This window comes from Pleurodeles waltl, chromosome 8 (assembly GCF_031143425.1).
Source record: "Pleurodeles waltl isolate 20211129_DDA chromosome 8, aPleWal1.hap1.20221129, whole genome shotgun sequence".
Classification (NCBI taxonomy): domain Eukaryota; kingdom Metazoa; phylum Chordata; class Amphibia; order Caudata; family Salamandridae; genus Pleurodeles; species Pleurodeles waltl.
In genome coordinates, this window is record NC_090447.1 from 1,390,405,963 (window position 1) to 1,390,421,119 (window position 15,157).

General features: G+C 46.5%; 1 protein-coding gene across 3 annotated transcripts in view; it reads right to left on the reverse strand.

Annotated features, from left to right (window-relative positions):
• CEP295 (centrosomal protein 295) overlaps nucleotides 1-15,157 on the reverse strand; it is a 541,368-nt gene that overhangs the window by 468,955 nt on the left and 57,256 nt on the right. For all 3 annotated transcript variants that reach the window (XM_069202438.1, XM_069202439.1, XM_069202440.1), the window contains 2 exons: nucleotides 6,142-6,252; nucleotides 3,838-4,038 (listed from right to left, as the gene is read on the reverse strand). In XM_069202438.1, coding sequence (XP_069058539.1) covers nucleotides 3,838-4,038; nucleotides 6,142-6,249 — 309 coding nt within the window. In that variant the 5' untranslated portion in view covers nucleotides 6,250-6,252. The remainder of the gene's footprint in view (nucleotides 1-3,837; nucleotides 4,039-6,141; nucleotides 6,253-15,157) is intronic.

Consider the following 15,157-nt stretch of genomic DNA (forward strand, 5'->3'; position numbering starts at 1 on the left):
TCTCATTGCTGCCCCTGATGAGATGAGAATGCAGGTGGACCAGGGTGGGACTGATGTCTTAGTCCTACTGAACTTGTCTGCAGATTTGGACCCTATCTCCCCATCACGTATGGTTACGCAGCTACAGCAAGTAGGGGTGGGCAAGAAGGTGTTGGAATTGCTTCAATCCTTTCTAGTCAAGAGACGTCAGATTGTTAACTTCGGTGAGTTTAGGACTAAGGCTTTCAGTCTGCCTTCTGGAGTACCACAAGGCTCCACGCTTAGCCCCACTCTTTGTAACTTGTGTGTTGCACCATTGTCAGTCCTGGTGAGATCTTTTGGCTTCCAGGTTTTGTCATGCGCTGACGATACTCAAATTATTGTGTCTTTTACTGAGAATTTTTCAGAAAGAACAGAGTTTTAAATGCTGCAGGACTGGGGTGAGCCACTGGATGAAGCAGAATTTCCTGGAGCTGAACACTGACAAAACTAAAGTGATGGCCTTTGGAGCCCAGAATTTTGTCTGGTCAGAGCTTTGGTGGCTGGAGTCATGTGGGCTTCCTTCCCACCCCGTGGATTCTGTTAAAAACCTTGGTGTACTATCTTGATGCTGCTCTTAATTTCAATCAGCAGGTAAATCGTACCACCACCAGCTGCTTTCTTATAATTCCTCTCCTCAAGAAGATCTTTCCTTTTATTCCTGAGGAACTTTGTAAAGCAGAGCAATCACGTTGATCACCTCACAACTTGACATTTGTAACTCCATGTACCTGATTATCAATATTCTTTTCACAAACTTCAGATGGTGCAAAATGGGGCTGTGTGGCTCATCCACAACACCCCGAAACATCTTCCTATGATAAAAGATCTTTGGAATCTGCACTGGTTGCCAGTTAGGAGGCGCGCGATCTTCAAGGAGATTAGTATGGTGGATCTTACGCTGCATGAAAAAAGGAGCACTGGCAATCAGGTCCACCCTTCATTGGTACAGGCCGGCCAGGCATTTGAGATCAGCCTCTGGCAGGAAAGATGTAGTGCCTACATTTTTAAAGGCAAGCAGCACCAAGACACGCAGCCTGCAATGGCAGTCTGCATGTGCTAGGAGAGGGGTCACAATACACGCTGCAGCCCTTGGGACCCTGTTTGGTACCCATGCCCTAGGTGCCAGGGTACCGTTTACTAGGGACATACAGGGGTGCCAAATGTATTGCCAATTGGGGAACAATTGCACAGTATTAGGGAAAGAGATCTGGCACTGGGGACCTGGAGAGCAGGAACCCAGTTAATTTTTAGTCAAAAGTGGATCAATAACCTGGCAAAAAGTAGGGCTGAACACGTCAATAAGGTGCACTTTCCTACACGCTGGAATAGTGCATGAATGTTTCTTTTTTCAATTTCTCCCATGGAATGGGAGGTTCCCCTGGGATAGTGAGGGAAAAGGGTGGTGGTACTACGTTCTCCATGGTTTACATTTGATATCTCACTATATACCTTGCAAGATATGCACTCAACTTACATTTAAAATACTAATAGAGAGGAACACTAATAGCATATAATAACGTGAAAGTCCATATTTCACAGAAACATTGTGGGTTAAGGAGCACAAAATCAACTATTTGCACTCACAAAGATAAAATGCACAAAATGTTAAAATATGCAATTTTATAAACTATGGAACTGTAAATTGGCGGGCCTATCGCCGTGATATTATGCAGGCACAAAATATTCACCTTTAGGAAAGAGTGCCTGTCGCTGACAAACACTCCATGTGGTAGTACATTTTCAGTCACAATCCAGCTTCCAAAATATAGACTAGCGTGCCTATCTCCGTAATAATTAACCCACAGACAAAGGGAAGAGTGTTGTGCCTATTGCTTTATATATAGTGCAGATCTGGTATGCCCCTTGCTGTAATCATTAACCCACAGACAAAGGGAAGAGTGTTGTGCCTATTGCTTTATATATAGTGCAGATCTGGTATGCCCCTTGCTGTAATCATTAATGCGCAGGCAAAGGGAAGAGTGGCTTGCCTATTGCCGTATACTGTGCAGATATGCACAAAACAACTCTCTGAAAAACTCTGTGGTAATAGGAAAAAGGTGTGCCTATCACCGTAACAATGCGTAGACACAATAAAAGTGTCAGCAGTGCGTGGGTGTGAGTCCTTTCTATGGACATTTGGGCTTGGTCCCCAAACGCTGTAGTACACATTTCTCCATGGGAATCCAAGCTTATGTTCTGGTACGCTCTAAAGAACAGAGGATAAGAGGATAGCAAAGAAGCAGGCTTCAAAAGATGCACTCTTGACTGATGGTGTCCTCGAGACACAATGAAGGAGACTGAGCCAGTAAGCAAGACGGCTAACAAGCACGGGCGGCGTACATGCGCTGGACTTCAAAAGATGCAGATACACATAGAACTGCAACGTCTGCACATTAACGCAGCGAGAGACAAAGGAAGACAAAACGGCAGAAGTTGTGTAAAGACACTAAACAGTACTCACGCTGTCATATGAGAAACTGCACTTCTCAAGTGTAGCCTGCAACAGTCCCAGTAGATGTCGAAAATAGAAACGCGTGATAAAGTCCTAGTGTAGACTTGAAGAGATCTGCTGGTAATGAGCAGGAGTATGTTGAGCTGCTCTTCTCCGCTTGTTGCCATGTAATAAAGTAGGCAAACTCTTTTACAATGAAGAGAGGTTCATTATAAGAGCACCTCATCCATATGTCAGCCAGCAACTCCAGTCCAGTTGTAACTGCCTTGACTATGGAACACAGAACATGTCATAGCTGGGCTAGAATGCCCTTACACTCTAAATTCCTTAAATGCAAATACAACAGAGAGAGAGAGAAGACGAGCTGGATGTCGTCAGCGTAAGAGATGATGCTGAGCCCGTGAGCACAGAGGTTGTTGGTGAGATGGGTCATGTTGATGTTGAAAAGTGCAGGGCTTAGAGAGGACATGGAGGGACACCGCAGATCAAGTTGGAAGCAGTGGACAAGTAAGGGCCAAAGTTGACTGTTTGCGTGCACCCTGAGGGGAAGCTCTTACCCATCAGAGTGGTGGGCTACAGATTCAGGTATTGTGTGACATTTGATGAGGATGAAGTGTAAAACTGTAATGAGAGCGGCCGAGAGACTGAGTAGGATGTGTGCCGCTGTATCTCCCGTGTCCATGAGGAGGCGGATTTCATAAGCGACAGTGATGAGGAAGGTCTCAGTGAGGTGGTCAGATTATAGACTAACTTAAAGGACACAGAGACTAACTCAAGCCACACTAAACAGTGGTATCCTTATGCCCCCCCTTTAAAAAGTTCAAAATGCATCATCAATAAAAAGATTATAATGCAGAAAAGGAAGCATGCCGTAAGTCCTGCTCATAAAGGAATATACAAGATGGACAGTGTTAGACGACCCAAAGCCTTCTGGTTGGAAACTAGTGATATGCTAATTATATTCTTCTCTTGGAAGAGAACTCACAAGGACCACCACGAAAGGGGCGGGGAGTGTTGCCCAGTTGCCCAAGAGGTGCAGTTTATGTCTATACATCATGAAAGGTAAGGTCTGAAGTTCAATAAGTACTTATTTTAGGATAGGTTGCTAAATTTCCTAAATTTGGAAAAAAAACAGTACAAGTATACTTACAACTCTGTTCATCCTAAGAAGCATTTTAGGATGACAAATGTATTAACTACACAACTGCATTTTGTGCCTTACTCATCTTCTTACGATAAGGTAATATATAGCAAATAATTCCTTCATGGAAACATGCTAATGATAAATCTGTTCAAAGGGTTTGTTTGACTCTTCACACACCTTAGTATAACTTTGCATCGCACCCAAAACAAAAAAATCTTACATTCTCCTTGGCACGCTGATGCCCTTCACCCACTGCCTTCAAGCTTGATTGATAAATCTTTTCTAAAGCTCTGATCTTCTGAGCTTGTGCTTCCTGCCATTCAGCCTTCAGCTCTTCAGCCAAGTGATGGAGCTGTTGATCTCTTCTGTTTTTGACCTCTTCACGGATTTGCAATGCAATATACTTCTCCTGTTCACGGACCTAGAGCAAAAAAACGAATTCAGCCACTGATTGACTTTATTCTTAAATGATTCCTCAGGTTTTAGCTATATACAAGGGACAAACATGCCTGGCCGACTCCATGTCCTTGCATAAGGTATAACTACAGACTGTTGTTACTCAACTACTACATCCCTGCCATCTGCAAGGCTTAATATCGGTCTTTCAAGCCCCAAAATGTATTTGGGAAGTGAGAGCTGTCTAGCGGAAAGCTTTCAAGCTGTCCTTCTCACGAACTGTGTATTCCATTCACAGGATCCACAGGAAAACATATCGAGAAAGAGAGAGAGAAAAAAAAATATATATATATATATATATATATATGACTTGAGCACGAAACGAGGCATCACAGATTAATTGGCAAACAACTGTCCCACCATCCTTTTAACTCTTTGTGGAGCCCAAATTCCTCTACCAGGCATCCCTCGATGTCTCCCACAATCTGAACCACTACTTTTGGGACCTTTGCGTCAGTGTTCCCTAAAAAAGGCAGAACAGTATTTCTATACTACCCCCAATTGGTTTACATTTTTTTGTAAAATTTACTATTAGCTAGCTGTACTTGGAAGCCATACCCTGCCCTTCTTTCCCAATGACTTTGCATTCAGTCTCACACCACTACCCTGTCCTCACACCCTCGTCATTCTACCACCAATGCACTCTGCCCCACTCGTTCTCCTGACCCCCTACAATGGGTAGAAGTACATTAAAGTGACGGTCCTGCTTCCCCAGGTCCCATCACAGTGCTTAAACCACTTTATGTATTCTTGCTCTTGTGCTGCTTTGGTCGAAAGACAGCGTACTGGCATCACATAATCCCTAAAAAATAAACAAGTTATGAATCTAGATTACAGAGTGCTTAAAACCCCCCACTGACTTTGGGCCAAGCCCACTCTACAAAAACTAAACTGAAACTTATACAAAGGGCCAGTGCTGTTGAAAACTTCTTTAATTGCAAAGGTAAACAACTAAAAGCAGTACATCAATGGGAAACAATGATTGATTGCAAAAATAGTTTTATGCTTTTTAAAATCTTACTTATACATCTTTACACCCCGACACCCACGCACCCAATCTCGGCATCATACTAGACTCGTCTTTCTCCATGACTCAGCAAATCAACGCCACATCATCCTCCTGCTTCATCACCCTCCGCATGCTACGCAAAACCTTCAACTGGATTCTAATAGAAATCAGAAGAACGGTCACCCAAGCCCTCATCAGCAGCAGACGGGACTACGGCAACACCCTCTATGCAGGGACCACAGGTAAGCTTCAGAGAAAACTCCAGTGCATCCAAAACGCCGCCGCACGTCTCATCCTCAACCTCCCTCGCCACAAGCACATCTCCACCCACCTCAGATCCCTACACTGGCTGCTGATTGTCTTCAAAATCCTAATCCACGCTCACAAAGCCCTCCACGACACCGAACCAGCCTACCTCAACGAACAAATCAACTTCCACATCCCGACCCACCAGCTCCGCTCCACCGACCTTGCCCTCGCAACAGTCCCCACACACCAACACACCACCTCCGGCAGCATATCCTTCTCCCACCTCGCTGCCAAAACCTGGAACTCCCTCCCCACCAACCTATGCAAGTCCCAGGACCTCCTAACTTTCAGAAAGCACCTCAAAACATGGCTTTTCAAGCAGTAACACCCCACCCCCTTGAGAACCTACCGGGTGAGCAGCGCGCTTAAGAAATTTTATTGATTGATTGAATGATTGATTAAGTGTTATTACTAAGGTACAGCCAGTGATCTGCTACACAAAGTCAGCTGCAACAGAATATTACAAATGAAGGACTGCACAGATTTCACTGTGAAATAAGCACAGCTGTGTATCTCTTCTACTCTGTGTAATGTGTGTGGCTGCCTTCTATTTGAAGAAAGATGACCACTCCCCTTCAGCAGAATTTTTAAGCGCCCACAGCACAGTATTCATCACTAGATGTACAGCACGAAAATTCCATACAAAGTGAGACTGTGCCTATTTTTATGATGACTGATGAGTTTCTATAAAACAGCTGCTTTGATTTGGATGAAGTGCTTAGCGGGACAACAGCAGCATGAGCCTCCTACCTGCTGTAATCGCAACTTCCGTCTTCTTTCAACTTCTGCTTTTATAAGCAAGGCCTCTTCATTTGGGCTGAGCCTCAGCTGTCCAACCTTAGCCACTTTCCTCTTCATTCTCTGCAAGGAAGGAGTTCAAGAGTAGGATTTCTATTAGAAATTGAGCGGGTTTGCGTTCTTATCACAATAAAGGGTTTAGTTTGAGAAGACCTGATGCAAAAAATATATTTCCTTATTATGATTATATTTTGCCTCACTTACTCAGATATATTAAAAAAGCAAAGAAAGAATAATAAAAAAAAACAAATAAAGAAAAAAAAGAAGAAAAAAAAGTGATGTGTGGGTAAGCGGCTCGAACGAAGATTCTCTGGAAATTTTAATAAAATGTAGTATTATTATATTCGGTGCCCTCCTTTTTCATACAGAAAGCAATCACCCCAACACTCTTGCGGCAAAAATGTCACTATTGATAAGGATTGCAGATTGCTAAATTCAGTTTTTGGATGGATATTTTGAGGGATAAAAAGAGGAAGTTGCACAATTGTAGGGAAGTGGCCTTTTTGGCATGGTCACGCCCATTTTTTGCCACAGGTACTCAGGTTTTCCACTAAAGGTGCACTAAAGGTGCACTGGGTTCCTGCTAATCAGGAAACCCAGTGCCAGTGCACTTTCCCTAAACAAGGTAAAATGGTCTAACTGCTTACAATTACCACACACTTAGTAAACGGTACTCCTCGTACCAAGGACAGGGGTACTAAAGATGGTCCAGAATGGCTGAAGCATGCATTATGTCACCCTAAGGGACCCCATATATATTGCAAGCAGACTGCCACTGCAGGCTGCGTGACATGGTGCAAACAGCACATGGTTGTTGGAAAGTCACCCTTTTTGACATGGTCACCCCCACCTTTTGCCTAGTAATTGATGCAATTTCGACTGAAAGTGCACTGGGATCCTGCTAGCCAGGTCCTCCAATCCATATCTCTTTCCCTAAACCTGTGCAACTGTTCTGCAATTTGCAATACCCTTGGCCCTCTGTAAGTCCCAAGTAAATGGTACCTCTGGAATGGGAACCAAAGATGGTCCTCAAGGGCGGAGGCATCTATTGTGCCACCCTCAGAGAACCCTCACCTAGCACATGCATACTGCCACTGCAGACTGTGTCCTGGTTCAGCTAAAAGTGAAAACACAACAGCACACAAGCTTGTGTGCCCTGCCCCCTAACACTGTGTGCAACATATCTAAGTCGTCCCTACAGCAGGCCTTACAGCCCTAAGGCAGGGTGCATTATATTAGATGTGAGGGCATATCTGCACAAGCACATATGCCTCTGCTATGTCTTTGTCAATCCTTAGACAGAGTGAGTGAACAGGGAAGTCATTTTAAGGACATATGCTTGACACTTCAATACATGTTGCCCAGCTACATCGTGGCTTCACTAGAAATAAGGATGTTTGGGATCAAGCATCTCATATTAATAAACCCTCACTGATGCCAGTGATGGATTTACTAATAATACACCCATAGGGCACCTTAGAGGTGCCCTCTCAAAACCTACTAATTACCTCTGTGCTGAAGGACTAGTTCTAATTAGCCTGTGAACACCAGAAACGTTTCTGGCCCCCAAAAGTGACGAACTTTGCTCTCAGGCAGACTGGAATAAAAGCCTGCTCTGGCAGGGATGTTAGCTCACTCCTCCCAACAGAGTGACCTGAGAATCTGCATTCCAAGGCAGGGGGCTTCAAAGAAGCTAAGAGCCCATGGTATACAGGTCTGGTTTCACTCAAAGGAGAGAGATGCTGACCACCCACTGCCCCAGAGCCGATTTCGCATCCAGACAGGTAGAAAATAAAAGTATTAAGAGTGGTGTGTTCACCCCTCAGGACACCCCCCCTCCCCCCAGCCCCCCCTTAACGTCAGCTGCCTGATGTGGACACAACACCATCTTGGTGTTGGCAGAATTAGGAACGCTGGGACAGGGTTATGCCCACTTCCCACAGGAGGTGGTCATATATACGGGGTATAGGGATCGCAGGAAACCTGACCAAACCAAAAACCTGGAAGGACTGCCTGCCTTCAACAAAGACCCAGGAACTTCTGTGGAGCAGCTGAGCTGCTCCTCTGCATCCTGAAGGACTCCAAAAGACCAGAGAAGACTCCAGACCTCCAAAATCGGACACCAGAAAGCGCCAATGCACCTGTGTCGCCTAGCCCCAGCTGAAGTGGGCCAATGGTGCCACGGGACTACCCCGGACCTCAGGACACAAAACCCACCTTGGACTTGCCCACTGTGGACTCACTAACGCCACTGGCAGCCTCTGCTTGCATGCCCCTCGACCACGGGTACTCCAGGTGATGAAAACCTGACACCTCAAGGCACCTCGTCACCCGTCGCCCCTGGCTCATGGAAAAGAGAACCTAAGGTGTCCCCACGTCCCAGAGCATCGTAAGAGCGGAGCCCATGCAATGGTTTAGCCTGACTGGCCTTCTAGTCCAAACCTGCAGCCTCCCTTAACCGGACAGATACCCACAGACTAACATTGGGTGCCCAACTTTCAAAAGCACCTCTGCAACTGGCAGCACTAGTGCGGCCCGCGGTGACCTAATGGTGCTGCCTTGGACCTCACCTTAAGTCAAGGAGCTTGGTCCCGTAAGTTGGGGATATGCAGTTTTTGCCCTCCCACCAAAAGAATAACATTGCCAGCTCTGAAAAAAACACTGTCGACTTTTGAAAACCTAAAAGTATTTCTCTTGCAAAATGCACTTACCGGATCATATTGATTCTGGTGCCAAAATATATATTAAGATACTTGTTGTTTTTGTAAATTGGAGTGGCTCTCTTTATGGAGTCCTGTGTCTCATTTACTAACTGTGTGCCTTGGGTGAATGTCTTAACACTCCTCTCTGATAAGTCGAAGGCTGCTCAACCACACTACCCACTAAAAGAGCACCTTGGGATTACTAGAGTAAGTCCCTGTCTACTAGCAAGGGAATCCCTGAACTCTTTGCACGGTATACCTCATTTTGGCATACCATATAAAGTGCCAGCTTTTTACAGCGGATACTCAGCAACAACTTACAAGACTGTTCTTCTAATGGGACATAAACATATACTGCATGTGAGTACTTGGCAACGACTTACAGGACAGTCCTTCTAGAGTCAAGGTCGAAAGCAGCACCAACAGGTCACTACTGGAGGCGCTGGGGCACCCAGCTGCAGAGGTGCTTAACAGCGTTGCATGTCCCATTCACTTTAATGGGAAATGGTTCTTGTAAAAAGAGTCTGCAAGTGGAGACTGGGTGACCAGACCGGCTGAATCTAAAGGGGGACTCAAGACTTAAGAGTCTTGGGCACGTAGGCACACCTTTGGTCCATGGCAACTCGGGCTGGGAGGCACGTGTGCACTGGGTCTTTGTCTGGTGGGGTTGCATTGCTGAAGGCACTCACAGTTCTCTGTTGCCTGCAAAAACAGGCTGCAGGCAGGGACTGGGGGACCAGTCCAGCTAAACCCAAATGGGGGTTCAGCTCTCAAGGGTCTTGGGACCTCATTGGCACCATACGCCCATTTAGACTCCAGCTGGTGGGCTTGCATGCAGTGAAGATTTCAGGTGTTGGGTTTTCACTGTCCAAGGTTCTCATGGTTTAGATATCCTGCACAGAGGCTGCAGCCAGTGACTTGTGGGGATGGGGGTGGGGGGGGGGTGAAATCAGCTCTGGGGGGGAATCTCTGGATCTCATGGGCACAGTCGGCTCACTCCTCCTCGGGCTGTGGGGCTCAGGTGCAGTGTTACTTTGTCTGGTGAGGTAACACTGGCAGACATTCTGGGTGCCACAAACATGCAGAGAAGCACCTCCTCTGCTCGAAGGGTGATGCTGGTTGCTTCTTGAAGTGCTGCCAGCCTTCCCAGTCTTTTGGAGGCTGACTGGCAGCAGGGTGAGTCCTCTTTGGGGCAGTTGTCGGGGACAGCAGGCGGGCTGGTACAGTTGGAGCCAAGTAAGCTGCTGCTCCTCAGTTCTTGCTTTTTGTGGCGCTTCTGTGTCCTTCTTCCTCTTTGGTCCAATGAATGCGAGTTTGTGTCGAGGCGGAGAGAATCTAAATACAAAATTTAGGGGTGTTAAGGGGAGAGAACAGTAGTAGCTAATGGGCTACTTACCCTGGGAACACTACACCCCCTGCAGGACCAAATCCTGTGGGAAGTGGGCATAAGTCTGTTCCAGAGTTCCTAGCTTCACCACAGACAAGATGTGTAATTCTCCTTATTGTGTTCACTTCAGGTAGCCCACACTAGAGGTGTGACTAGCCTGAAAGGGTAACATGCCTCCTAACTACCTAATCTCCTGCCTGCCGTGGTGCCAAATGGCGCTAAGAGCAGAGGGTTCCGACACAGGTCTGGGGGAAGTTGGGCAGCATATCAAAGGTGACAGGGACTTTGAGGTCCTTGACATGCAGATTTACTAGTCATCCTGCTGGAGGAGGTGATAACCACTCCTGCCGGAGCAGGCATTGCTTCTGACCTCAGAGAGCATGGGTTCTCATCTACAGGAGGTCAGAAACTCGTCTGTGGTGCCAGGATGGTCGAGATCTGTCAGCCAGCAAACTAGAAGGCTAGCACGGTTTCAGAGGCCACGTCTAGGGTGCCCTATGGGTGCATGTAATAATAAATCCAATACTGGTATCAGTATGGGTTTATTAAGACGAGGTGTGTGATACAAAACATTACAGGTTTCAGAGAAGCCATTATGTAGCTAGGTAATCCGTTTTGACCAGTGCCCAGTACACACCTAAGATGGCTTCCCTGCTCATTTGTAATATCTAGCAATGGCACTAGACATTATAGGGGCATCTCTGCTTATGCACATATGTCTTCACATTAGCTACAATGCACCCTGCCGTTGGGCTCCGAGGCCTTCTGCGGGGGTGACTTACTTATAGCCTGTAAGGAAATGCCTCCTTGGCATGGTTACCCCCTGACTTTTTGCCTTTGCTGATGCTATGTTTTGAATTGAAAGTGTGCTGAGGCCTGCTAACCAGGCCCCAGCACCAGTGTTCTTTCCCTAACCTGTACTTTTGTTTTCACAATTGGCGCATCCAGGTAAGTCCCTTGTAACTGGTACCCCTGGTACCAAGGGCCCTGATGCCAGGGAACGTCTCTAAGGGCTGCAGCATATCGTATGCCACCCTAGGGACCCCTCACTCAGCACAGACACACTGCTTGCCAGCTTGTGTGTGCTGGTAAGGACAAAACTAGTAAGTCGACATGGCACTCCCCTCAGGGTGCCATGCGAACCTCACACTGCTTATGCAGTATAGATAAGTCACCCCTCTAGCAGGCCTTATGCCCTAAGGCAGGGTGCACTATACCATAGGGGAGGGCACCAGTGCATGAGCACTGTGCCCCTACAGTGTCTAAGCCAAACCTTAGACATTGTAAGTGCAGGGTAGCCATAAGAGTATATGGTCTGGGAGTCTGTCAAAAACGAACTCCACAGCACCATAATGGCTACACTGAAAACTGTGAAGTTTGGTATCAAACTTCTCAGCACAATAAATGCACACTGATGCCAGTGTACATTTTATTGTAAAATACACCCCAGAGGGCACCTTAGAGGTGCCCCCTGAAACCTTAACCAACTACCTGTGTAGGCTGACTGGTTTTAGCAGCCTGCCACACTTGAGACATGTTGCTGGCCACATGGGGAGAGTGCCTTTGTCACTCTGAGGCTAGTAACAAAGCCTGCACTGGGTGGAGATGCTATCACCTCCCCCAGGCAGGAGCTGTAACACCTGGCGGTGAGCCTCAAAGGCTCACCCCCTTTGTTACAGCACCACAGGGCATTCCAGCTAGTGGAGTTGCCCGCCCCCTCCGGCCACGGCCCCACTTTTGGCGGCAAGGCTGGAGGAGATAATGAGAAAAACAAGGGGGAGTCACTGACCAGTCAGGACAGCCCCTAAGGCAACCTGAGCTGAAGTGACTCTGACTTTTAGGAATCCTCCATCTTGCAGATGGAGGATCCCCCCAATAGCGATAGGAATGTGACCCCCTCCCCTTGGGAGGAGGCACAAAGAGGGTGTACCCACCCTCAGGGCTAGTAGCCATTGGCTACTAACCCCCCAGACCTAAACACGCCCTTAAATTTAGTATTTAAGGGCTCCCCTGAACCTAGGAACTTAGATTCCTGCAACCTAAGAAGAAGAGGACTGCTGAGCTGAAAAACCCTGCAGAAAAGACGGAGACACCCACTGCCTTGGCCCCAGCTCTACCGGCCTGTCTTCCCCCTTTGGAAGAAAACTGCTCCAGCGACGCTTTCCCCAGGACCAGCGACCTCTGAATCCTCAGAGGACTGCCCTGCTCTAAAAGGACCAAGAAACTCCTGAGAACAGCGGCCCTGTTCACCCAAGACTGCAACTTTGTTTCCAAAGAAGCAACTTAAAGACAACAGCATTTCCCGCCAGAAGCGTGAGACTTGCAACTCTGCACCCGACGCCCCCGACTCGACTTGTGGAGAACCAACGCTTCAGGGAGGACTCCCCGGCGACTCCGAGACTGTGAGTAACCAAAGTTGTCCCCCCTGAGCCCCCACAGCGACGTCTGCAGAGGGAATCCAGAGGCTCCCCCTGACCGCGACTGTCTGATTTCCGGATCCCGACGCCTGAAAGGACCCTGCACCCGCAGCCCCCAGGACCTGAAGGATCGGAACTCCAGTGCAGGAGTGACCCCCAGGAGGCCCTCTCCCTTGCCCAGGTGGTGGCTACCCCAAGGAGCCCCCCCCCCTTGCCTGCATCGCTGAAGAGACCCCTTGGTCTCCCATTGATTCCTATTACAAACCCGAAGCTTGTTTGCACACTGCACCCGGCCGCCCCCGCGCTACTGAGGGTGTACTTTCTGTGTGGACTTGTGTCCCCCCGGGTGCCCTACAAAACCCCCCTGGTCTGCCCTCCGAAGACGCAGGTACTTACCTGCTGGCAGACCGGAACCGGGGCACCCCTTCTCCATTGAAGCCTATGTGTTTTGGGCACCACTTTGAACTCTGCACCTGACCGGCCCTGAGCTGCTGGTGTGGTAACTTTGGGGTTGCTCTGAACCCCCAACGGTGGGCTACCTTGGACCCAAATCTGAACCCCGTAGGTGGTTTACTTACCTGCAAGAACTAACAATTACTTACCTCCCCTAGGAACTGTGAAAATTGCACTATCTAGTTTTAAAATAGCTATATGTGTTTTATTTGACAAGTATATATGCTATTGTGATTATTCAAAGTTCCTAAAGTACTTACCTGCAATACCTTTCATGCAAAGTATTACATGTAGAATTTGAGCCTGCGGTTCTTAAAATAAACTAAGAAAAGATATTTTTCTATACAAAAACCTGTTGGCCTGGAATTGTCTGAATGTGTTTTCCTCATTTATTGCCTGTGTGTATGTACAACAAATGCTTAACACTACTGCTATGATAATCCTACTGCTCGACCACACTACCACAAAATAGAGCATTACTATTATCTCTTTTTGCCACTATCTTACCTCTAAGGGGAACCCTTGGACTCTGTGCATACTATTCCTTACTTTGAAATAGTGCATACAGAGCCAACTTCCTACATAGCCCACTCAGTGTCTTTAGCATGGCACACTGGAGTGTGCCATATCATGTTTTCAAACATGGTTTGCAACATGTCACTCAGCCTTTAATGGAAGCATATGTGTAATTTTGTGAGTGGGTCCCTCAGGGTGTCATAACACATGCTTCAGCTCTTAGGGACCCTCTTTAGTACCCATGCACTAGGTACCAGGGGTACCATTTACTAGGGACTTACATGGATGCTAAAGTCAATGCCAGCTGGGTTACAATTAGACTTTACTGGTTTTAGGGGGAAGAGCACTGCCGAAGAGGTCTGATTAGCCCGCCTCAGCATACTGTCAGAGCGGAAAACCAGCATCTAGTAGCTCTAAAGGAGGCAAAATGTGGGAGGACATATGCAACGAAGTCCAGTTTTCTATATGGAGTCATAACTCTTGAGAGGTGAAGTCTGGAGTGGGTGCTGGTGCCCTTTGCTCAACAATCATAATTAGAAATAGGACACTACTTCGGTGGATCTGCATGTATGTACAGGCCATGTTGTTGTTTCATTTGTAGAATTTATGGACAAGGGCACGTACCCCAAATCTGCACACAAACAGTTACATTTGTGCCGTTAGATAAAATCTCAGTAAATGGGCATTATGAGTGAGGTACCGATTACTTCTACTGTGAAGTCGATTTAGAATGAAGTAGATAGCCTGTAAAATTGAAATAACGTTTACATTTCAGTTTATTTGATCCTATGGTATTATGCTGGCTTTCAATATCCACAAACATGTATTATTGGCGAACATGTATTTTTCATGGCATAAACACATTCGCTAATTTAAAAAAAAAAAAAAAAAAAAAAAAAAAAAAAAAAAAAAAGAAAAAAACACCACACTTACTGGAACCTTTCATTACCTACTGGAAACGGTTAAGCTGCATTACTGAGCACAATGCCAGAGACATGCAGTGCTTGCACCTGTGTCAATACTGACTGCTCCTAATACCATTCAATCCACTGCACAGCATTTTCTTCTCCAAATTAAAAAAAAAAAAAACGTTATTTGGAAATACCAATAAGGAGGTTGAGGAGGAATGACTAGAATCCAGATGAGTGGTTTAAATAATGTAAGACATTAAAAGATGGAATCTTGGATAGTCAGTGTAGGTCTAAGTGAGAAGAAGAGATCAGGTAGGTGAGGAAATAGCGTTTCAGCTCAACCACTATGTACACAATGCCCATTTAGTTTGTATGTATATAAAAACATTTTATCGGAATAGCATAAAAATATGTCATTCCCTTTCTCATGTAGACCTCTGAAGTTCAACTCTTGGTCTAAATCCTTTGGTTGGCTAGATCTATACAAGAAAGTCAAGCCAAAAAGGGCAGTTCCAACACCTATGTAGACTGCCAAAGGGAAGGGGGGGAAAAAGGTTGGGGCGAGTGGGGGTGGAGGGGAAG